At 42.1% G+C, this 24,736-nt stretch overlaps 1 protein-coding gene across 2 annotated transcripts; it reads right to left on the reverse strand.

Moving 5' to 3' along the window:
- Positions 1-168: 168 nt before the first annotated feature.
- On the reverse strand, positions 169-24,736 carry LOC121569410 (ATP-dependent zinc metalloprotease YME1L1-like). Of its 2 annotated transcripts, none has more exons than XM_045221155.1 (18): positions 24,571-24,736; positions 23,498-23,632; positions 21,502-21,667; positions 20,751-20,852; positions 14,495-14,601; positions 13,876-14,029; positions 9,793-9,876; positions 9,213-9,386; positions 8,617-8,769; positions 8,270-8,402; positions 8,080-8,142; positions 5,296-5,408; positions 4,747-4,902; positions 4,200-4,351; positions 3,055-3,181; positions 2,666-2,739; positions 1,681-1,767; positions 169-1,477 (listed from the first exon to the last, which is right to left on the reverse strand). In XM_045221155.1, the coding sequence occupies exons 1-18, from the start codon at positions 24,601-24,603 to the stop codon at positions 1,334-1,336; spliced, it is 2,157 nt and encodes a 718-aa protein (XP_045077090.1). In that variant the 5' UTR covers positions 24,604-24,736; the 3' UTR covers positions 169-1,333. The 2 variants fall into 2 exon arrangements, with proteins under 2 accessions (XP_045077090.1, XP_045077089.1); XM_045221154.1 differs by having other exon boundaries at positions 9,769-9,876.

Consider the following 24,736-nt stretch of genomic DNA (forward strand, 5'->3'; position numbering starts at 1 on the left):
GGGGCAATCTGCAGTTCCTACATCCATTTTTGGACTTCTAAATTAATTATGTGTACCCATTCATTCTTGAATAATTTAATTTCTAAATGCCTCATGAGCTTAGTTCAACAGTCATACCCCATCAGAACCCCAAATACCAGCTTGTTTTACTCCAATGTTTGTAAACAAAGTAAATGTAAACAAACACTATAGCCTCAAAACATGGTTAAAACTATAATTTTTTTGCATCCAGTCCTTGCATCCATAGATATGTCTATGAATTGGAGCGGTTACACTTCAGCCCCATCCCTCAGCTTTTTACTGAAACGGGGGTAGGGAGGACACATTGTTAGTTTCAACTGCTGATTGCCGCTTTAATGATACCACCTACCATAAAATATATGGGTTTTTATACCACTAATATTCTGCTCAGTGAAAAGGCTATAGGTCTAGTAGGATAAGATCTGCAACCAGTGGTATAGTGGAGGGTGAACACAGTTTATGCACCTTCAAAAAAAAATATTTGTGGCCGAGCATTTACCCACCTTTTGCGGAAGAATGTATTGAAAGTATAGGGAGCATTACTTTACTCACCACGATCAGTTTGCCCACCACTACATCACTGTCTGCGACCAATAGCAACCATTTATTTTCCCTCATAACTTTGATAACATATCAAATGCATGAGGCTTCCATGAACAAAACCCGCTAGAGAAAAACAATTGGGCGATGAAGCTGGGAGAGAACTAGATCCTATTGGCCTCTCTTGCTGAGGACTAATTCAGCACTTTCTTGATTGAAACATAGCTATACAAACTTTTAAAGTGGGCGAACTCACAATCTCAGACTGCAAGTCGGGGGAAAATCATTAGGACAACATCTCTCAAATAAATGGCAACAAAAGGGGGGCATTTTGAGTTTAGGGTATCGATAGGCTTTTGTCTCTGTTGACCAAGCTGCCATATGGGAATGCCTGCCAAACAATGTCTTAGAGGTGTCAAAATCAAGAGGGATAAAATAAAATGTAATTGTTGGCTAAAACACAAATTCAGTGTGTCATTTACATTGAGAAAGAGAGCGAGAGAAAAAGAAATATACTAGAAAGGCCTCCACTCCATTGCACATCTTCATATTTATATAATACAGATAACATGTCTAACAGGGTTTGGGTCAATTCCATTTTAATTCCAGTCAATTCAGGAAGTACACTGAAATTCTAATTCTCGTTAATGCTTTTCATTGATAAAACATTTGGAATTAGAATTTGGTTTACTTTGTGAATTAACTAGAATTTAAATGGAATTAAACCCAACCCTGATGTCTAACTGTCTCTGACACGGCATTGCCCACAGAGTCATCTAGGGTCCAGGGACTTGCCCTCTAGGACCAGCTTGATCTCTTTGGCGTCCAGCGTTTCGTACGTTAGCAGAGCCTCGGCCAGCGTCTTGTGCTTGTCACTGTATGTCTTCAAGAGGTTTTTGGCTCGCTCATATGAGTCCTGAATAGGATAGAGAATGATCATTGAATGTGATAGAAAATCTGAGCAGCCTATAAAATGTCACTTTTCATAAGAAAGAGTGAATATTGAAAACTATTCTTTAGAAAGTGGAATGATTATTGGTTGGTAAATATGATCAATAACTAAAATAGGATTTAAAATGTGGTCTTACATGTGCAGTGGGGTAAGATTGGGAAGCTTACCTTGAGCAGGACCCTCACTTCCTGTTCGATGGCAGCCTGAGTCTCAGGGCTCTGTTTAGTCAGGTCAGCATAGGTCATGACACCAAGCTGAAACAATTAAGTTTAGTCTTAGGTTAGGGGAAAAAAAAAAATTTAAAAAAAAGAACATCCTTGACTTTCTTGCACTTTCCTTTTCTTACTAGCATGGACTTTGCTGATAGTATCTTTATTGGGGGAAAATGTGCTTACTTTGACATGTGGTTGTCTCACCTAGCTGCCTTAAGATGAATGCACTAACTAAGTCGCTCTGGATAAGAGAGTCTGCTAAATGACAAAAAAGTCTAATGTAAAAACAACCACTTATGCAACAGCTGTGGACAGTGGAGGGCGGCATGGGTTGCCAGGTCTGTGGCACAGTAAATAAATACCTAATTTCATGGTTGGCAGGGCAGGTTAAGTATATGATTGGAACAAAAGAGTTAGACAGTTGGAGGAGAGTGATATCAATGACCGGAGAAGATGTAGGCGATCAACAAAAACCAAGTCTGTCCCTCTTATGAAATGGATCTCCCTTATGTGCTTCAGAATTACATTTCTACCAAGAATTGGGCTGTTTGAGCTACACAACCTCAGTAGACCTACGGACTGTGGATACGAGGTGAGTAGTAGAGTAAATCTCTCAGTGTTGAGTCGGAACAGGGCTGAGGAAAGGATTAGGATGAAAGTCTGGAATGTGTGGGCACATACACACCAGCCACATCGCTGAGAGAACACTCCAATCATGTGCAAAGCCTGAGAAAGGCATTTCTGCAGAAAGGCAAATGCTGCATTCTTGGTTTACAGATATGGGCCTTAGGTGAATTGGTGAATAGGCCTTTGGTGATGCGAAATTAAATGCATTATCTAATATGCAGACTACTAGAATAAAGGGCAGTTATGAACAATTTGTGTATTCAATAACTGTCTTCAATCCACCATTTTATGTGCATGAGGTATAATCTCTTACCTTGTCACTCATTCCGAACCTGGTCACCATCATCTTGGCTATTTTAGTTGCCCCGTCGAAGTCACTTGATGCTCCTGGAAAACAGTGGCACCACAATACAAGAGTAAGGATGAGATAGCAAATTTAAAAAATGGCTTGAATCAGATAAATATTGATCATGCAAATGGTATTTTCATAGCAGACTCAGCAATACATTTAAGAACTGCTCTATACTGTAGATCAGTTGGTAGAACATAGCGGTTGCAACGGCAGGATAGTGGGTTCAATTCCCGGGACCCCCCTGTACGTAAAATGTATGCACGCATGACTACAAGTCACTTTGGAACAAAGAGTCTGCTAAATGGCATATATTATATATTAAACCCAAACCAAACTAGGCTTTTCCTCACCGGTTGTGATGTAATCGTCGCCGAAGATGAGTTCCTCGGCCACGCGGCCACCCATGCTGACGTCCATCTGGGCCAGGAGCTGAGCACGCGTCTCACTCCATCGGTCATTCTCTGGGAGCATGGACACCTGAACAGACAGATAACGACAAATTAGATTTAGAGACAGACCATCTTAGTTAAACCATTGCTTAATAGTACTTCTCTGTTCCCCTTGAATTGTTTTAAGGCAGGCCCGGAAGCCCCCTGGAGCTGCAAACAGGGCTGCCAACATTCGAATATTTAACAGAAGCCAACTTCTTTGAGGAAGTCCAGGACAACAGCGCTAAGAGGGGAGCTAAGTCAGTGGTTCCCAAACTGTGCCCCCACTTAAAAAATAATGTTTTTTAAATTTTTTTTAAAGGAAATCAGTCCGGCTTTAAACTTAGTCTTGAAAGTTGTAGAATGCACAAGGTGCAATTTCGAAATTGGATAGGGAATCATCAGTTCCTCATGTCCAGATCAACTAGCCCATGTCAGCTAAGTTATAATTTATTTATTTTTTAAGTTTTTTTAGCCCATAGATAGTTGATTTATTTGTCACTCAAATATCAAATACACAGACATGGCAAAACCTACAGAATTGCAAGAAAATTAGCTTTAAAAGTGCAACATTTTCTTTGCACCCCATGACAAAATGTGTATAACTGCAGGAAATAAAATGTAAACCTGAAAGATTCTCTCCACCAACAAGAGGGGTGTGAAAAGTTTGTGCCATGAACAGTGCTTGTGCCCATAGAAATATCCATGGCGTGCGTGCGCGCGGGGTGTTCCTCAATGCCCCAAGTGAAAAAGTTTGGGAACCCCATGGCTAAGTAACAGTAGAGGGACAATGCACCTATTCTGCAAGGTATTTTACTGTATATTGGAGCACATTCTGAGATTCTTGTATTTAAAAATATGGTTTAGCTTTGCAATTGGAAACATGCATGAAATGTATCAAATTAACAATAGAAATTGTTCTAATGATCTTACATGTAGTTGTTATTTTGTCAATGGCATTGCTAATCAGAGAAGTTATGTCAAAGTAGGTGCAAAAATTTCATGAAGATATACCACGGCTTCAAACACTTTTGGCTAATCAAAATACAATGCCTAGTACTACTCACATGGCCGAGAGTGGGTCCTCGGGGCATGATGGTGGCCTTGTTGATGGGCATGGCATCTTTGGTGTAATACGCCACAATGGCGTGGCCTGACTCGTGGTAGGCTGTGATTTGCTTGTTCTTCTTATCGATTTCCACACTCTTGCGCTCAGGACCTTCAGTATACAGAGAGAAAATAATTTAGTCCATCATTAATAGATTAAGAGTCCAATTTTGATTAATTCAAACACTCAACATTATTCACATTACTGCGGTGCAGGTTTACTCCTGCATGTTTAATTGAATTCCAAACAGAAAGATAGGACTGCTCCTAATCCTAACAAAAAGCATTACAGTTATCAAACTGTAGGTCCTATAACAGTATGGAACAAACTGAAGCAAAGTCCACCTATTCCTGAGAAAAGATCTGTCCTAGAGAACGAGGGGGATACTGACCAGACGTTCATTGACCTGACATTCTTACTGTCTAGATTAGAATGTCTCTAACATTAAGCGCTCTCACATGGCAGTGTATGTGTGTGTGTTTCTATGTGCATGTGTTACTACCCACCCATGAGGATCTTGTCCTTGGAGAACTCCAGTTCCTTCATGGTGACCAGGTCCAGGCCGTCCACCGCTGCCTTCAGGGCCGCCTGGTTCACCAGGTTCTCCAGCTCCGCCCCAGTGAAGCCCACCGTCCCCCTGGCAATGATCTCTGCGTTCACATCTGAACAAACAATGAGACAAAAAGAGGCTAATATCAGTCAAAAACAGTGGGCTCTTTCATGCAGGAATTCATGGGGGTAGCCATGACACCAAGTGATCGGAACCGCTCGATGAGGTTGCTAGGTTTAACCTGGCTACAATACATTAGTCAGCTGATATACTGTTTAAGTCAGGGGTTTTGAAACCTCTCCTCCGGGACCCCCAGCCACTCCATGTATTTTAACTATTCCACAGCTAGCACACCGGATTCAACTTGTCAACTAATCATCAAGACCTTGACTAGGTGAATACAGGTGAGCTAGTTCAGGGCTACAACAAAACTGTGAAACATCTGGGGGTCCCCGAGTAGAGGTATGAAAAAACCACTGGTCTAAGCAACCCATTTGAAACATACTAGGATCCACTTTGATCTTCTGCAGGTACCAGTTGAGGATCTCCGTGCGCCCTTTCACGTCAGGCCGAGGGACAGTCACCTGCATGTCAAACCTCCCCGGCCTTACCAGCGCACTAAAAAAAAAAATAAACACAGGAGAGTAATGGGTTAATGATTCCATTGCTGACATGTTGTATACATTTAGAACAAAGCAACTTCTCCAATCTCTGTATATAGAGCAAGCTTAAGGGCTCTATTCAATCTGTAAAGCTGAAGCGTTACAGATTCCGCTATATAAATGTAAAGGTAATTTTCGATTGAGCCGACATATGCAGCCTTTACCGTGAACGCAGTTACCGCTAAAGCGGGAACATTGCCTTTCAATTTCAATCACACTGTAAAGCTGAACTTCTGCGATGCGGATTGAATAGAGCACTAAGAGCGGATCCATATTTGACCCCTTTCATAATGGATTTGTTCCATTTATACAGCTTTTTGCCAGCCCCATGACGAGCTCTCAAGGAGAGAACTTTGAGGGCGACTTTCCCAGTAAACTCACCAAGGACATCTTTCACATCGAGGAGGATGATGGCCAAAGGCAGCATCTGATCTCTGGGCACATGGGAAGTGTAGTTCCCACTGTACAATTTGCTCCAGTTAAAGCGGCAATCAGCAGTTGCTACATCCATTTTCAGACTCATTAATTATACACTACCAGTCAAAAGTTTGGACACACCTACTCATTCAAGGGTTTTTCTTACTACATATGGAATCATGTAGTAACCAAAAAAAGTGTTAAACAAATCAAAATATATCTTATATTTGAGATTCTTCAAATAGCCACCCTTTGCCTTGATGACAGCTTTGCACACTCTTGGCATTCTCTCAACCAGCTTCATAAGTTAGTCACCTGGAATGCATTTCAATTAACAGGTGTGCCTTGTTAAAAGTTAGCCCCCCTCTTCACTGTTATTCTACAATGTAGAAAATAATCAAATTAAAACCCAGAAGATAGCCCTATTTGGTAAAAGACCAAGTCCATATTATGGCAAGAACTGCTCAAGTAAGCAAAGAGAAATGACAGTCCATCATTACTTTAAGATATGAAGGTCAGTCAATAAGGAACATTTCAAAAACGTTGAAAGTTTCTTAAAAAACCATCAAGCGCTATGATGAAACTGGCTCTCATGAGGACCCCCACAGGAATGGAAGACCCAGAGTTATCTCTGCAGCAGAGGAGAAGTTCATTAGAGTTACCAGTCTCAGAAATTGCAGCCCAAATAAATGCGTCACAGAGTTCAAGTCACAGACACATCACAACATCAACTGTTCAGAGGGGACTGTGTGAATCAGGCCTTCGTGGTCGAATTGCTGCAAAGAAACCACTACTAAAGGACCCAAATAAGAAGAAGAGACCTGCTTGGCCAAGAAACATGAGCAATGGACATTAGACCGGTGGAAATCTGTCCTTTGGTCTAGAGTCCAAATGTGAGATTTTTGGTTCCAACCGCCATGTCTTTATGAGACGCGGTGTGGGTGAACGGATGATCTCCGCATGTGTAGTTCCCACCGTAAAGCATGGAGGAGGTGTTATGGTATGGGAGTGCTTTGCTGGTGACACGGCACACTTAACAAGCATGGCTACCACAACATTCTGCAGTGATACACCATCCCATCTGGTTTGGGCTTAGTGGGACTATCATTTGTTTTTCAACAGGACAATGACCCAAATCACACCTCCAGGTTGTGTAAGGGCTATTTTACCAAGAAGGAGAGTGATTGAGTGCTGCATCAGATGACCTGGCCTCCACAATCCACCGACCTTAACCCAATTGAGATGGTTTCGGATGAGTCAGACCGCAGAGTGAAGGAAAAGCAGCCAACAAGTGCTCGGCATATCTGGGAACTCTTTCAAGACTGTTGGAAAAGCATTCCAGGTGAAGCTGGTTGAGAGAATGCCAAGAGTGAGCAAAGCTGTCATCAAGGCAAAGGGTGGCTATTTGAAGAATCTCAAATGTAAATTATATTTTGATTTGTTTGACACTTTTTTGGTTACTACATGATTCCATATGTATTATTTCATAGTTTTGATGTCTTCACTATTATTCTACAATGTAGAAAATAGTAAAAATAAAGAAAAACCCTTGAATGAGTAGATGTGTCCAAACTTTTGACTGGTACTGTACATACCCATTGATTCTTGAAGAATATAACTCATGCCTCATGAGTTTAGTTCAACTGTCGTACCCCATCAGAACCCAAAATATAAGCTTGCTGGGGAGAACGCTTTGTTATTGTTTCAACCGCTGATTGCCGCTTTAAAGAGATTCTTCAGGATTTTAGCAATGAAGCCCTTTATCTCCAGAGTCCGAAGAACTCGTGGATACCATTTTATGTCTCTGCGTGCACGTCAAAGGAAGTTGCTAACTGGCTTTAGCGCAATGACTGGAAGTCTATGGTAATTGTTTTCATTGCCTCGCAAAACTACCTTTAACTTCCTTCATACTGGATGCAGAGACATAAAAATTGTATCCATGAGTTCATCTGAATGGAGAAGTAGATAATGGGCTTTATTGCCAAAATCCCCAAGTATCCCTTTAAGCACCAGCCTTATTCCCATGTGACCCACATTTATTGTGTGATTTTGCGTCTCTGAGCTGCTGAAATCCAGCAGTGTAAAAGCGACCCGTTGAACCTTTAAGAATTGGCAGCCAGCCAGTCAGTTAGATCCTGACAAAGGGACCACGCCGACTGGCTGGTGAAAACCCCATAGAAAGACCAGTTACTACACACTGTAAAACATACTTATCCAAAGCCTCCGCAAAGTTTGTAGCGCCAATAACGATGACCCCTTCATTTGGTTTGAACCTGTTAAAGTATCAACACATTGAATAAGGACAATGCAAGCCTTGTGATTAGCAACAGGGAAACTTCAAAGTCCAGCTTAATTTATAAAATTCTCCGATGTAACATATATATTCTGAATTCTTCTTACCCATCCATCTCTGCCAGTAGCTGGTTGATGGTCTGTCTGGAGTAGGGGTGCATTGGAGACTCAATCCTCTTTCCCCCCACGCTGTCAAGCTCATCAATAAAGATAACACAAGGTGCGTTGGCTTTTGCCTCTTCTGCGGACCAAACAGAGGGAAAGAGATTTAGGCGGTGTCCTGATAGATTCCTTTCCGCAATTCTTCTCGTTCGTGGACACTGATCAGAAAGGACTTGATAGGTGAAAGTCATGTGGTGGAAGTCATTTCACCAATCAGCTATCATCTTGAGTGACAGGGTGAAGGATGGTCAGTCAGCGTATTGACACAGCCTTAGATCATTTCTGGGACTTACTGAAGAGGTTCCTGATGCGGCTAGCTCCGACACCCACAAACATCTCGTCAAATTCAGATCCCGAGGCATAGAAGAAGGGGACGTCAGCCTCCCCGGCTACAGCACGAGCCAGGAGAGTCTTCCCTGTGCCTGGGGGGCCGATCAGGAGGATGCCTGACAGAACGAGAGAGAACACAAATTAGTGCAACATGGATACATTGAAAGAACGAAGCAATGGGTAAAGGGAAGGACCATACAGATAGATAACCAAATAAGAGGTACCAAAGTCGATTGTGTGAGCTGGCGCTGGAGTCTGTTTCTGTAGCGTGAGGCAGCTTGATGTACAGGTACACCCCCTGGACAGGATGCTAGTCTATCGCAAAGCCTTTTCCCAAAATATATCTCCTTAATGCTGAGTGCCAAGCAGGTCCCACTTTTACGGTCTTTGTTATGAGCTGCTGTCTTTGGTTCGTTCTTGGCCTCAGCCGGGGTTCGAACTCACAACCTTACAATCTTAGGGTGGACACGAACCACAAGGCCACTGAGTTGGTAGAAGATAACCAAATGTCCACAGTGTATTCTAAACATTAACAGAAAGACAGACCAACAGACACTACCTTTAGGCAGCTTTCCTCCCAGCACAGTAAACTTCTGTGGGTTCCTGAGGAACTCGACCACGTCCTGCAGTTCGTTCTTGGCCTCCTCCGCCCCCTTGACGTGCTCAAACGTCACGCTCTTCACCTGGACTGGGTCCACTTGCGAGTCCAGGCCTGACGTGGTGCGGAACCTCACTGTACAGGACAGACCCACAGCAATTCAGTCAGACCACTGACACCACCTGGGAATCTTTATTCATCATGGAAACTATGCTACACTATAATTTGCCACAAACTATTGTTTTTGTTAATACCACTTTCATCTTCCACACAAATGTTTTGAAATAACCAGTTACTATTCAATTATTCATTGTTTAATGACCAAAGATCACATTTCTACTAAACACTAAATTATCCAGCTACTTCCGGACAGCTGACTGATAATCGAACATAGATTTTTCAGCATTATCAGGCAAACAGTATCCCTTACAGCCATTGCTCTGTATGATGAAGAAGCACGACACAAAATCACAATAGGGGGATTCATGCAAGCGTAGGAATTGAATTGAAAACAAACCAGCATCAGAAAAGGAGCCTTTACCCGAGAGAAACGGGGTTCTTGACAGGCCGTAGATTCCCACGAGGAGGAGGACCAATAGAATCAGCCTGGTCCTCCTTAGTGAGTCTGTCAATGGAAGATAGAAATATATAAGTTTGATACCTCAAGTGATTTAGTTCAACTCAGCAGTGCCACCTTGTGAACACTTGGTGGAACTGCTAGTGGTGACCATGTGCTTAGTGCTTCACTGTTAGTGCCAGTCACGATTGACGTAAAGCACGAGCAAATCTGCTACAAGCTGAGGTATGGTTAAAAGAAGCAGTCTTCACTTTAAATATTTCTCAATGACTACTAACTCTTCCTTTAAATTTAATTTATATGTATGTCTATATACAGTACCAGTCAAAAGTTTGACACACCTACTCATTCATGTGTTTTTCTTTATTTTTACTAGTGAAGACATCAAAACTATGAAGTAACATGTAGTATGCAAAAAAAGTGTTAAACAAATCAAAATATATTTTATATTTGCGATTCTTCAAATAGCCACCCTTTGCCTTGATGACAGCTTTGCACACTCTTGGCATTCTCTCAACCAGCTTCACCTGGAATGCTTTTCCAACAGTCTTGAAGGAGTTCCCACATATGCCGAGTACTTGTTGGCTGCTTTTCCTTCACTCTGCGGTCCAACTCATCCCAAACCATCTAAATTCTGTTGAGGTCAGGTGATTGTGGAGGCCAGGTCATCTGATGCAGCACTCAATCACTCTCCTTCTTGGTAAAATAGCCCTAACGCAGCCTGGAGGTGTGTTGGGACATTGTCCTGTTGAAAATAAATGCTAGTCCCACTATGCCCAAACCAGATGGGATGGCGTATCGCTGCAGAATGCTGTGGTAGCCATGCTGGTTAAGTGTGCCTTGAATTATAAATAAATCACAGACAGTGTCACCAGCAAAGCACCCCCACACCATAACACCTCCTCCTCCATGCTTTACGGTGGGAAATACACATGCAGAGATAATCCGTTCACACACACCCAAAGGACAAACTTCCACCGGTCTAATGTCCATTGCTCGTGTTTCTTGTCCTAAGCAAGTCTCTTCTTATTGGTGTAATTTAGTAGTGGTTTCTTTGCAGTAATTCGACCATGAAAGCCTGATTCACAGTCTCCTCTGAACAGTTGATGTTGAAATGTGTCCGTTACTTGAACTCTGTGGAGCATTTATTTGGGCTGCAATTTCTAAGGCTGGTAACTCTAATGAACTTAACCCCTGCAGCAGAGGTAACTGAGTCTTCCATTCCTGTGGCGGTTCTCATGAGAGCTAGTTTCATCATAGCACTTGATGGTTTTTGCGACTGCACATGAAGAAACTTTCAAAGTTCTTGAAATGTTCCGTATTGACTGACCATGTCTTAAAGTAATGATGGACTGTTGTTTCTCTTTGCTTATTTGAGCAGTTCTTGCCATAATATGGACTTGGTCTTTTACCAAATAGGGCTATCTTCTGTATACCACCCCTACCTTGTCACAACACAACTGATTGGCTCAAACGCATTAAGGAAAGAAATTCCACAAATTAACTTTTAAGAAGCCACACCTGTTAATTGAAATGCATTCCAGGTGACAACCTCATGAAGCTGGTTGAGAGAATGCCAAGAGTGAGCAAAGCTGTCATCAAGGCAAAGGATGGCTATTTGAAGAATCTCAAATATAAAAATATATTTTGATTTGTTTAACACTTTTTTGGTTACTACATGATTCCATGTGTTATTTCATAGTTTTGATGTCTTCACTATTATTCTACAATGTAGAAAATAGTAAAAATAAATCAAAACCCTTGAATTAGTAGGTGTTCTAAAACTTGACCGGTAGTGTATATACAGCTCTGGAAGAAATTAAGAGACCACTGCAAAATTTTCTTAAATCAGCATCTCTACATGTATGACAGCCATTCCATTCCAGTGTCTGTTGAATTCCAACACAGGCACACCTCATTCTACTGAATTAGGTACTGATTAGGTGATCACCTGAACCAAATCTTATTTAACGAGGAAAAGTATAAAAACCACTGCTGTGGTCATCACTATCCTCTTGCAATAGGACCAGCTGGATGGCAAAAACAGTGCTAATAGTACCTCAAAAGTAATATTAATCAAAAAATAACTATGGACCATGCCAAAAGAGTTGAAAAGGAAAGTGTTGAGTGAGGAAAAGAAGGGTTCAATTCTGGCTTTACTGGCAGAGGGATACAGTGAGCATCAGGTTGCTTCCGTCCTTAAAATTTCAAAGACGGCAGTTCATAAGAACAAGTTCAAGCAGCAGACATTGGGGACAAGAAAGCTACAGACCGGCAGAGGGCGAAAACGACTCTACTGGCCGGGATGACCGCCTACTCAATCGAATGTCACTCAATAACCGTAGGATGACATCAAGTGACCTACAAAAAGAATGGCAAACGGCAGCTGGGGTGAAGTGCACGGCGAGGACGGTTCGAAAACAGGTTCCTAGGGGCAGGGCTGAAGTCGTGCAAAGCTAGAAAAAAGCCCTTCATCAATGAGAAGCAAAGAAGAGCCAGGCTGAGGTTTGCAAAAGACCATAAGGATTGAACCGTAGAGGACTGGAGTAAGGTCATCTTCTCCAATTTTCAGCTTTGCCAAACACCTGGTCGTCTAATGGTTAGACGGAGACCTGGAGAGGACTACAAGCCACAGTGTCTCACACCCACTGTGAAATTTGGTGGAGGATCGGTGATGATCTGGGGGTGCTTCAGCAAGGCTGGAATCGGGCAGATTTGTCTTTGTGAAGGACACATGAATCAAGCCACGTACAAGGTTGTCCTGGAAGAAAACTTGCTTCCTTTTGCTCTGACATTGTTCCCCAACTCTGAGGAATGGTTTTTCCAGCAGGAAAATGCGCCATGCCACACAGCCAAGTCAATCAAGGTGTGGATGGAGGACCACCAGATCAAGACCCTGTCATGGCCAGCCCAATCTCCAGACCTGAACCCCATTGAAAACTTCTGGAATGTGATCAAGAGGAAGATGGATGGTCACAAGACATCAAACAAAGCCGAGCTGCTTGAATTTTTGCGCCAGGAGTGGCATAAAGTCACCCAACATCTGATGACGAGCCCAAGACTGGTGGAGAGCATGCCAAGACGATTGAAAATCAGGGTTATTCCACCAAATATAGATTTCTGAACTCTTCCTAAGTTAAAACATTACTATTGTGTTGTTTAAAAATGAACATGAACTTATTTTCTTTGCATTATTCGAGGTCTGACAACACTGCATCTTTTTTGTTATTTTGACCAGTTGTCATTTTCTGCAAATAAATGCTCTAAATGAAAATATTTTTATTTGGAATTTGGGAGAAATGTTGTCAGTAGTTTATAGAATAATAAAAAAAAGTTAATTTTACCCAAACACATACCTATAAATAGTAAAACCAGAGAAACTGATAATTTTGCAGTGGTCTCTTAATTTTTTCCAGAGCTGTATATTTACAAAAAAAAATATTGGGGATTGGAAATTATGCAGACAATTACATTGATGGAGGCTACAATATATCTGCAATATTAAAGCTGATCTACCCCCCAACTTTTTTTATAATAACTAAAATATATTAATAAACCTTCCTTTAAAAAGGGTAAATCTGCGATCGCTACATCACATTCTTTACTTTAAATAATCATATGTACCCATTAATTCTTGAAGAATACAACTTATAAATGCCCCATGAGCTTAGTTCAACAGTTTTATTCCATTAGAACCTAAAATATAAGCTTGTTTTATTCCATTATTTGTAAACAATGTAATTGTAAAAAAATCCTCTATAACCTCAAAACATGGTTAAAGCTATAATTTTGATGTCATGGATGGTCAGCCCTTGCATCTATAGCGGTCTATGAATTTGAGAGTAGTTACATTACTCCAGCCGCATCCCTCAGCTGTTTACCAAAAACAGTGGCAGGGTGTCTGCTTTGTTATTGTTTAAACTTCGGATTGCCCCTTAAAGAAACTGCCAAATGTACTTCCTATTAGTCACTCTAGGAAGGGCATAATGCTGAGTGACTAAGAAGTAATGTTTTTATGTGATGTATGAAGAGAGTTGTGCGACGTGCCTTGTGTCCTCTGAGTGAAGGCCTGGGACTTCATGAATCCCTCAGTGAAGCCAGACTTGAAAGCATCTTGTTGGTCACCTGGCAGGTTCTTCAGCTTTACCACTTGGTCTAGACTCTCTGCCTCTGGGGCCTTGTCTGGTCTCATGAGGAGGCCCTGTGACAGTGTGTGTGTGTGTGTGTGTGTGGTGAGAGAGTGGGAAAGAGAGCATAATGTATGCATGTCAGCAGGTGAGTATGAGAGAGAGAGAGCGAGAGGGGGGACAAAAGAAAGAGGTTGAATATGAAACAATGGGGTTAATGGTCACGAGACATAAAATTGTCCTTTCCACGTGAGGGAGCCCAGCTCAAAAAAAGTGTGAAAAAATCTCCACTACACCATAAAGAACAAGGACAACTGCCACAGAGATAGTGGGTTTTGCCTATGAAACTCCCTCTAAAACGGTGTTACAATTTTATAACATATCCCAGTACAAGTCAATCTTCACGTTGTAGGGAAACAAACATTTCGTGTTTTCGGTAAAGTTGAAAACAGGTTAATTGAGTGCATTCCAAACTCTCTGTCCAAGAGGGCATTTGGAGAATGGATATGTGACTTATGTAAAGTGTAACACTTGCTGACCTTCATGAAGGTTGGGGTGTAGCCCTCTGGTTCTGCCGGCCCCGTGTAACCAGACTCCACACGTCTGCTCTTCCTCAGAGTCTTGAAGCCTCGGTTCTGGACCCTTACTGAGTGAGAGGGAGACCAAATACAACAATATTCATTTCACTATGTTATGTCACAGGGGGAAAATAAGATCACCTTTGAGAGGGGCGCATCGCCCGGTGCCCCAGGTGGGTGGGCGATGCGCCAGGTGGGTGGGCCCACCCACCCGGGTGGGCCCACCCCACCCAAGGCACCCGGCGATGCAAAACGAACTGGAACACAATGAGAGATAGGTCAGGATCTTGGAATGTGGTTTGCCCCAGAACATCTCAGTGTAGGGCCCTGTGTTTTGCGCAATCATGTAACATAGTAAGAGTAAGTCCTACCCAAAAATTTGAATTACACCAAAAATGAAAGCAATTGTCTGAGGATAGTGCTAGACCATCTGACATTTTTAAAAAGGGGACAGTTTGATGAAAAAGCTTTAAATTAAGAACGTTTTAATCCAGGCAAAGCACAGGGCCCTACTCATTAGTGTTGTCACGATACCAGAATTTTTACTTCGATGCGGATACCAAAACGATACCGCGGGGGGAAATACATATTAGCCAAAGTCACAGATTGGCACTTAATCCAAACAGAAACTCAACTACAATCATTGAATATCTTTTGAGTTCAATATCATTACAATATAATTTTTTTACATCTACATTGAGACAGCCATGTATGCATTAATGAATCAATTCTACAATAATACAATCAATTTGACTGTTTTCACCAAACTACATAACGGTAATCATTAGCTTATTTTATAAAAGTGTGCGCTCTCTTTAACCAGTAATGACATCATTCACGAGGCAAGAGCGGGGCAGCCCGTCGGAGCCCTGTTCGCTGAGGCAATAGACAATCTTTGGGAGTGACGTGAGAGAGACGGCAAATGAATTCAGTTTTGGTAGCAATGCAATCAGCTTTGAAATCAGCATATTTTGCGTTATGGTTTGCAGATTATCACTAACAAAGTACCAGGATAGTGAATTGATGTTTGCTTTAGCTGTAAACTAGCAAGGAAAGTTAGCCTCCAAAGCTGGAAGCTACCTGTATCTTCCTGCATTGTAAAGTGTTTTAGCCTGTATGGACATTGTTTTGAGAACAGTAATTAACAGTTTTAACACTCCTACATGCCATCTCTCATTATTTAAGTGTTAACATGATGCAGCCCAGACTCCCAGTGCAGACTAAGTGGAGCAGGCACTAGAGAACGACCTATAATCAGCTAAGCCGATATGTCGGGACCAGGGGCGGTGTGTTCATTAGGGCGATATGGGCGACGCACTGCCAAACGGGAAAAGGAAGGGATTTTTTTTCTAATCAATTATATCACGGCAACAGTAGTTTTCAGTGTTCTAATCTAGACGTCTGATCTGCCACTAAATGTCCAATCAGGCTAAAGTCGTGCTTCAAATGGCCCCGCCCCTTTTGGGGCGATTTCAGTCAGGTTGAAAATCGCCCAGGAGTCTCTCAGACTATCATGTAAAATATTTTTTTTTTCAAATATCAGAGCTTTCAATACAATCTCTATGGGTTCCGGGAGTGCTTGCACTTACGCGCTTTCGTCATACGTAACATAAGTAACCATGAACATAACTAAGAAAAGAGCGGGTAGCAGCGTCAATCAATTCACGTACAACTGTCAAGATGGCTAGCTTTGCGAGGCAAAGATGAAACTGAGGGCTCCACCAACCCTGGTATTTTTCTTGGACTTGTCAACTTTGTGGCACAATTAGATGAGGTGTTTGATGACCATCTTAAAAATGCTAAAGTTTTCAAGGGCACATCAAAGACCATTCAAAACGAGCTACTGGAGTGTATGCTAGCGGTCATGAGGGAACATATTGTGGAGGAGGTGAAGTCGGCGAACTTCGTAGCTATCCAAGCTGACGAGACCACGGACGTTTCTACACAGACACAGCTGGTGCTTGTGCTGAGGTACATAGATAGCAACCACAAAGTGCAGGAGCGCTTTTTTGAGTTCCTTCCCATCTCGGAATCAACCTCAGTCTCAATCGCCAGTGTGCTTTTGGAGAGACTGAACGGTCTTTTTGCCGACGACAAGAAAGTCAAACTCATTGCGCAAGCTTACGATGGAGCCAGTGTGAGGTGAGAGAAGGCTGGTGTGCAGCAAAAGGTGCGTGAACATTTCAAGAATGCCCATTACGTGCATTGCTATGCGCATCAGCTGAATTTGATCATGCAGCAAGCTAGAACAGTTTCAGTACAAGTAATGTAGCCTCTCTCTCTGTCCCTCCCTGTCTGTCTCTTTAACACACACACGCCCAAATCAGTTCACAGTTGATGTTGTTTAAAATAGTTATTTTTCATTTTAAAAAAGTAAAAAAAAAAAAAAATCTGTTCATGTTCATTTTTACAAATCTATACAATTGGCCAGAATATGGTTGTTCATATTTACAAATCTATACAATTGGCCAGAATATGGTTGTTCATTTTTACAAAGCCATACAGATAGCTGTGTTTACCTTTTCTATAAATTATTTTCAAATTCTGTTTTCAGGCAAAATGTCTATCACTGTTCATTTTCACAAATCTATACAAGAGGGCAGAATATGGAAGTTTATAAAAATTTATTTTACCAATAACTTACATCAATGTTTTCAGTAGCCTCTATCAAAAGCTCCTGCTTGCTTGTTGTGAATTATGTTCAGGTGCACATATTTCCAATTCAACCATGAGGCCTTTTTGAAGCAAGTAATGTGTATATCAGTATTGACTTATATGCTGCCCCTGTCTTCATGTTGTTGCTGGACATATCTTTTTTTAAATGTGTGTAGGTCACCTAAATCATCAGAAAAATTGCCCCCCCTGAGAATTTTTTCAGGAGCCGCCACTGGTCGGGACGATATTGGCCTTTTCTAGTCTATCGGCCCTTCTCCATCGGCTTTGCCGAAAGTCCCTCCACATAGGAGAACTGCTGCCACCAGCCGCCACTCACCACCTGAGCCACGAGCACTGCATAATGCGGAGGAATGTCTAGCTGAGAAAATCAGCAGCAAGCTAGCTCATTCTCCAACAGAAAGGTGCAGTATTGAGAAATGGATGAATTGACACTGTGACCAAATTCTTACTCCTGTTGCAAATATTAATTCACTAATAAGGCTTGTGTCAACATGCATGCAATAAGCTAGCTAGCTAAGCAGATAGCTATGTGACCTGTTAGCAAAGATTACGGTAACTAACCCTTTCATCTGTGGTGTTCGCTAGCCAGCTATATTAGCTACTATGCTAGCTAGCTGGCTAGATGAACATGGTGCTAAGACATCAGATGGCAACGAGCTTCTATGGAAATTTTGATCAGTAGGCTAATATATGTCCCAAATGGAAGGCAAACAGATTGTCATCTGTGGCACCATAGACTCCACTGACCAGCCAAAACAAGATTATTAACTTAATGCATGCAGACACTATAGAATATGCATTCACCTTTATTGTGAAAAGGCCTATGCCATCTTAATTTACACAGTTTATCAAGAGATTTACCATTCAAATAAAATTACCATTGTTATGTATACTGAACAAAAATATAAAACGCAACATGTAAAGTGTTGGTCCCATGTTTCATGAGCTGAAATAAAATATCCCAGAAATGTTCCATACGCACAAAAAGCTTATTTCTCTAAAATACTGTGCGCACATTTCTTTACATCCCTGTTAGTGAGCATTTCTCCTTTGCCAAAATAATCCATCCATCTGACAGGTGTGGCATATCAAGAAGCTGATTAAACAGCATGATCATTACACAGGTGCACCTTGTGCTGGGGACAATAAAAGGCCACTCTAAAATGTGCAGTTTTGTCACACAACACAATGCCACAGATGTCTCAAGTTGAGGGAGAGTGCAATTGGCATGCTGACTTCAGGAATGTCCAAGCGCTATTGCCAGTGAATTTAATGTTCATTTCTCTACCATAAGCTGCCTCCAATGTCATTTTAGAGAATTTGGCAGTACGTTCAACCAGCCTCAGGACCAGTGGCGGCTCCTGAAAAAATTCTCAGGAGGGGCAATTTTTCTGATGATTTAGGTGACCTACACACATTTTAAAAAAGATATGTCCAGCAACAACATGAAGACAGGGGCAGCATATAAGTCAATACCAGAAGCATTTATTGACTGATCTGGGGAGATGGATTCCAGTTTCTGTGACAGATTATAAATAATCTCTGATGCCTTTGTTATATTAGCTTTTGGTTGAATGTACTGTCGTAGTAAATATATAATGTTATAGCTTGGTCTGACTAAAATCTTGTGCATGACCCATTTTGTGTTGGGCGTTTGTTTTCAATCAATGCTGTTCCTATCCTATAACAATGGACAAAAGAGTCCTATCTTGTCAGCCTTGTCAGCAGGTGGCCAAGGACAACACCCACGCCATAGGTCTCTCAGTTCTTCCAACTCACGAGTTCTTGCTCTGAGGACACACACACACACACACACACACACACACACACATCATCACTGATAACACACACACACACACACACACATCATCACTGTTAAACACACACACACACAAAAATCCCCTCTCTTTAGGCTGAACATTTGAAGACAGAGAACCCGACTCAGAGCCAATGCAACAGTGGAGGGACCTCGCCCAACTCATCAGGACCAATCAGAAGATCAGAACTACTAGATTCAACCTACATCATTTATTGTATAAAATGTCTGCACACAATGTTTTCGGGGCTCTCTTCAGATAGCTCCCTAAGAGTTTGACAAACGAGTCCGTGCACGCGATTCCAGATATCTTTACCTCTGAATAAACTGCCTTTATTATACCATATCCACCCTGTCCAAAGTCTCTACTTGGTCTCAGTTCTCCAGTAAACTTGTGATTATCAACAGTACACAACGGTAACAAACAATTGGGGGAACTCACGGGGCAGATAGTAAGGTCGCAGTGACACAGAAAGCAGTTCAATGTCGGGGGTACAGAGTCGCTCTCTTACCAGGATCGATTTTCCCTGTGACTGTGTCAGATCGCGGTCCGCTCTGACCAGGGTGAAGCCGGCCGGCTCCACTTCTCTGTCCGGGACTCTGTCATCCAGCCAAGTCTCCCAGCTGTATTGGATTCCGCTGCCAGCAGCGTTTTCATTATTTAGTCCGTTCGTAGCGGGTATGTACACGATCAACAAGATCAGTCCAAAACCCACCACTGGAAATCCATGGTTGGCAGAATGTTTGTAAACTAAGTGTACAAATTAAAAACATAAAATAACGCCACTAAGTGTACAAATTAAAAACATAAGATAACGCCACACTGCAGGTCGCAACAGAGACGCTGCTAGCCGCTATTTTCTTAGTTACGTTCATGGTTACGTCACGTATGACGAAACGCGTAAGTGCAAGCCCACAGACACCCATAGAGATTGTATTGAAAGCTTTGAAATTTGAAAAAAATAGATTTTACATGGGAGTCTATGACAGACTTCTGGGCGATTTTCAACATGACTGAAATCGCCCCAAAAACGGGCGGGGCCATTTGAAGCACGACTTTAGCCTGATTTGACATTTAGTGGCAGTCAGATCAGATTAGAACACTGATAACTACTGTTGCCGTGATATAATTGATTAGAAAAAAAATCCCTTCCTTTTCCCGTTTGGCAGTGCGTCGCCCATATCGCCCTATTGAACACACCGCCCCTGCTCAGGACCCTGCCCAGTCATGTGAAATCCATAGATTAGGGCCTAATGAATGAATTTATTTCAATTGCCTGATTTCCTTCTATGAACTGTAACTCAGTAAAACCTTTGAAATTTGTGCATGTTGCATTTATATTTGTGTTCAGTATTGTGAGATTGTTTTTACCAAAGTAAAATGTATTGTTTGATTTTAAAATTGAGGCATACAAGGCTGTCTCTGGGAAATTTTGTCATCAACATTTTCAAATGTCATGATATTGAATATCGGCCATCTTGACCCCCCCAATGTTCTAGTATCAAAAAATTACCAAAGTTTCAGTATACCGTGCAACACTACTACTCATAAGATACACTATGACAATGGCCTATATGACAGGACAACTTTTAAGCTTTGCATACCTCCCTGGTTAGAACTACCATTTATGACAGGCAATTCAGCATGGTAAAATAATCAACTATCTTCACATGAGGGTTGCTGGGTACATTCCAAAGATGAGGACCACAGGTATGGTTCCTTACCAGGCCAGTATTGGAGCTCTGAACAGACGACTTGTAGAGGACTCTGGTTTGGTCTGTGGAACATTGGCGAGCCAAAAACACCCAACTTTCTGCTTGAGAAACCTATGGAAATGAATACAAAGGTCAACATAAGACTACCACAAATACACGAGTGCTAACGACTGTGCTTGTTATAATTTTACAGCAAATATATACAGAGTATACCAAACATTAGGAACAGCATCCTAATATTGAGTTGCACCGCACCCTTTGCCCTCAGAACAGCCGTAGAGGCATGGACTCTAAAAGGTGTTGTAAGCGTTCCACAGGGATGCTGGCCCATGTTGACTCCAATGCTTCCCACAGTTGTGTCAAGTTGGCTGAATGTCCTTTGGGTGGTGGACCATTCTTGATACACTGGGAAACTGTTGAGTGTGAAAAACCCAGCAGCTTTGCAGTTCTTCACCAAAACCTGTGTGCCTGGCACCTACTACCATGCCCCGTTCAAAGGCACTTAAATCTTTTGTCTTGCCCATTCACCCTCTGAATTGCACACACACACAATCCATGACTCAATTGTCTCAGGGCTTAAAAATCCTTCTTTAAATATGTCTCCTCCCCTTGATCTACAGTGATTGAAGTGGACTTTGCAAGTGACATTAATAAGGGATCATAGCTTTCACCTGGATTCACCTGGTCAGTCTGTCACAGAAAGAGCAAGTGTTCTTAATGTTTTGTATACTCAGTGTACACCCAACAACATAAACCTCACCATGTTTGTTGAGGAAGAAAGATTCTGTGGAGACATGGGACGTCCTCCATCTTGAGGCGGCTGGGCCGTCCTCCGAGCCCAGTGAGGGCAGTAACCTGTTCAGCAGCTCATCCAACTGACCCACCCTCAGGTCTGACAAACCCAGGTCCCTCAGGTTCACAGTGGGCTGTGGGGACAGGAAGTCAGTGTGAAGGACAACTGTAATAATGAGCTAGCGTTAGCTAGCCGGGACCCAGATCTGGCTGATCAAGGCTAAGTTGAACCCTATGAACTGAAATGGGGCTCCTTGACCAATGTCCTAAGAGGCTGAAATAGCACATATGTTGGCACTCATCCAAGTGAAAACACGAGATAGGTCCCCAGCATTGAGTATTATGTTATGTATTAGCCCTTGATCATGACTCAGTTTCATTACATTACACATAAGAGCCATTGGACAAAGGCGTCTTCTGTACAGAGGAGTTTTGTTAAGAGGCCCAATGTTCAATCTGAACATTAACACGGGTCGCTTGCGGTACGGTTTTGTAAGCATATATCAGCGAGAAATAATTTTCAAAAAACAAAAGGTAAATTGATACATACCTTGATAGGGTTAGTGTTCCCACACTTCCATGTTACAGCGCTTGTTTATGGAAAACAGACAGAAGACAAGAGGCGACCACCTGTGCTAATTTGCTATCTAGCATGCTCCAAACACCAGTGTGTGAGTGTAACTCGGGAAGTGTAGCAGAAATGTAGTTTTGTTGGATGGAGGCATCCATAGCTGTATGGATCTGTGCAAAACTACTACAGTAAGTGTATCTTTTTTATTTGAAGGATTCTTTCTCGCTGATGAAAGATAAGGGCCATATGCTTTAAAAGCCATATTGCAAGCGATGATTACTGACGTTTCTAAACGTTAAAACAAAGCGTCGGGATTGTAGTTCACGTGAGCCAGTCGTGGGCGAAGCTAATGGCTGAAAACTGTAAGGCAGAATGCCGCCTAGAGTTTGAGAGTTAGTTATGTATATGTTGTTCCATGCTATTAATATACAAGGTTGTGGTCTAGCAGTGACGTGTGAGTGTCGCCACCTATGCAAGCCAGGCTTTGAAATGATGTGCTGCTGCATTTGTAAGGGAAATGTAATTTCCTCAGGCCGAGTTACAACAGATAACTTTCATTATCCTGTACGAGGCCAAACATCTGCAAATATGTTTGACTCCAGTGGCCATGATGATCTCTAGCCATTTGATGAACAATAATAACACATTGGAGCTGTGAGTGACAAATATCTGCAATGTTGTTGTAACTTATCCTCAGTGTTCATGTCACATGATATTGATATGTTTAGTGAATGTCTGACACATTACTTATTTGTAACCACAACATAGACGCGTTCGCTTGGGGAGCTATGCCTCGCCCGTAAGAGCTGGTGGCACTACACACACCAGGGGCATATTCATTATGCCGATTCTGTTGCAAAACGTTTCTTAAACGGTAGCAAAAGAAACAAAACGGGGAGGGACCTACCCGAATTTGTCCCATAGAAACTCTTTTAAGACTAATGATTACACCCCAGGAGTAAAAAAAACTACAACATTTGATGTATGTTACACGTCAGTCAGTCCAAAGTTGAACGGGGGCTCCTGAGGATAGTGGATGGGGTCGGGCTAGTTGTGTAGTTAAGCACGAAGGTTGACACAGCTTGTGTAAATTGAGAGGCTTCTCTTGTCAGAGGGAGAACTGCAACAGTGTTTCACCAGAAATAGGCAGAGGCTATAACAAGAGGAATCCCATATACCTGGTTACCACCTACGATTGCCATGAAGTAGGCTTATCTTATGGGAGAGACTAAGGGGACTTTTCTAACCAGCATACCATTGATAGCCTGACTAGCCAAAATCTATAACTGACCCTTACCTTAAGCCTAACCAAACCCCTAACCTTAACCTAATTTGAAAATAAAATATTGGTTTGGCCGTCAGCCACATCCGCTTAGTTTTTCCCTTATCTTACATCTGTGCGCAGGGGGTCCTGCTCTGGTGTGACATCTTTGTGCAGACCCTGGACAGAAGCTGTGGCCGTGGAGCTGGCTGAATTCTTCAGGGAATGGAGGGCATTGATGAGTTGGCCAATGAGTTGACTTGTTACCTAGGAGACAGAGGCCCGAGAGATGGAGACATTGGAAATGCATGAGACATACATGACTTGTGTTGGCATATTGTTCTGATAAACAACAGTACTGGTGTGGAGAGCTGCCAAGTTGTAGGCTATGCATCTATGTACTACTAGTCAGTAGCTTCCCTATAACGTTAACCGACTGACCTGTTTTGACATCTGGGGATATTAATTTATCCTATGTTAAAATTTTTAAGCAACCATTCTCATACCATTGACAGAGGGGACGGTTATGACATCAGTATTGTCATTCACAGGCAGGTGTAAATCAACCTTTTACCGCAATAGCTGGATTATGCGATTCACTGATATACTATGGCATAACCAATTAACGTTAGTCAGCTAGTTGGCTAACTAAAAACGTATATTACAAGCTAACGTTAGTTAACAAAATACTGTAGCTTAAAATTAACTGTATTTACAATTGTCAAAATGCACACTAGCTAGCAAATTTAACGTCGTCGTTAGTAGGCTCACTACGCTAGTTGGTAACTACAGTAGTTAGTTAACTGGCTAGTTAGCTAGCTACGAAGAGACAACTAGCACATGCTGAAGTCCTGAAGTTGGTGGCTAACTAGCTAACCGTCTGGTGCGGTGGACCAGCCGGTGACAGCTAGCTAATGCTAACTTGTACCTCATTTTTAGCATTATAGCCTGGTCCACCAGGCTAGCTAACTAAATAAGCTTGATAAGATAACTAGAAACTTAGACTTAGGGCTAGCTAACTTAAATACATTACTTAAACAGCTAAAGTTAACTGCATGTGTTGTCGCTTATATCTAGCTAATTTAGCTAGCTGCTAGCACTTTCTAGCAGCTAGCTAACGTAACTAGGTTATATCAGTCAGCTAACGTTAACAACAGTAGTAGCTAGCTATGTTAGCTACTCACTGTGAGTGCCAACCGCTTTACCTGTGGCTGGAACGTCGTCGAGAAGGAAAACATTATCACAGCAACTTGAGGGTTGGTATGTGAAGACAGACCCTCAATGTTACTGAATATACCAACTCCTCCTGGGCACTGTCCTTTTGTTTTTCTCTTGTTACTCAACTAGGTACTTTCTGATGAAAATGGCTTC

Source organism: Coregonus clupeaformis, chromosome 7 (assembly GCF_020615455.1).
Source record: "Coregonus clupeaformis isolate EN_2021a chromosome 7, ASM2061545v1, whole genome shotgun sequence".
NCBI lineage: Eukaryota > Metazoa > Chordata > Actinopteri > Salmoniformes > Salmonidae > Coregonus > Coregonus clupeaformis.

Coding starts and splice junctions, on each gene's coding strand:
- LOC121569410 (XM_045221154.1), bottom strand. CDS start 24,603: ATGTTTTCCTTCTCGACGACGTTCCAGCCACAG. Junction 9,387..9,768: donor AGGCTCCTTTTCTGATGCTG/GTTTGTTTTCAA, acceptor TGTCCTGTACAG/TGAGGTTCCGCACCACGTCA. Junction 8,770..9,212: donor GGGAGGAAAGCTGCCTAAAG/GTAGTGTCTGTT, acceptor TCGTTCTGTCAG/GCATCCTCCTGATCGGCCCC.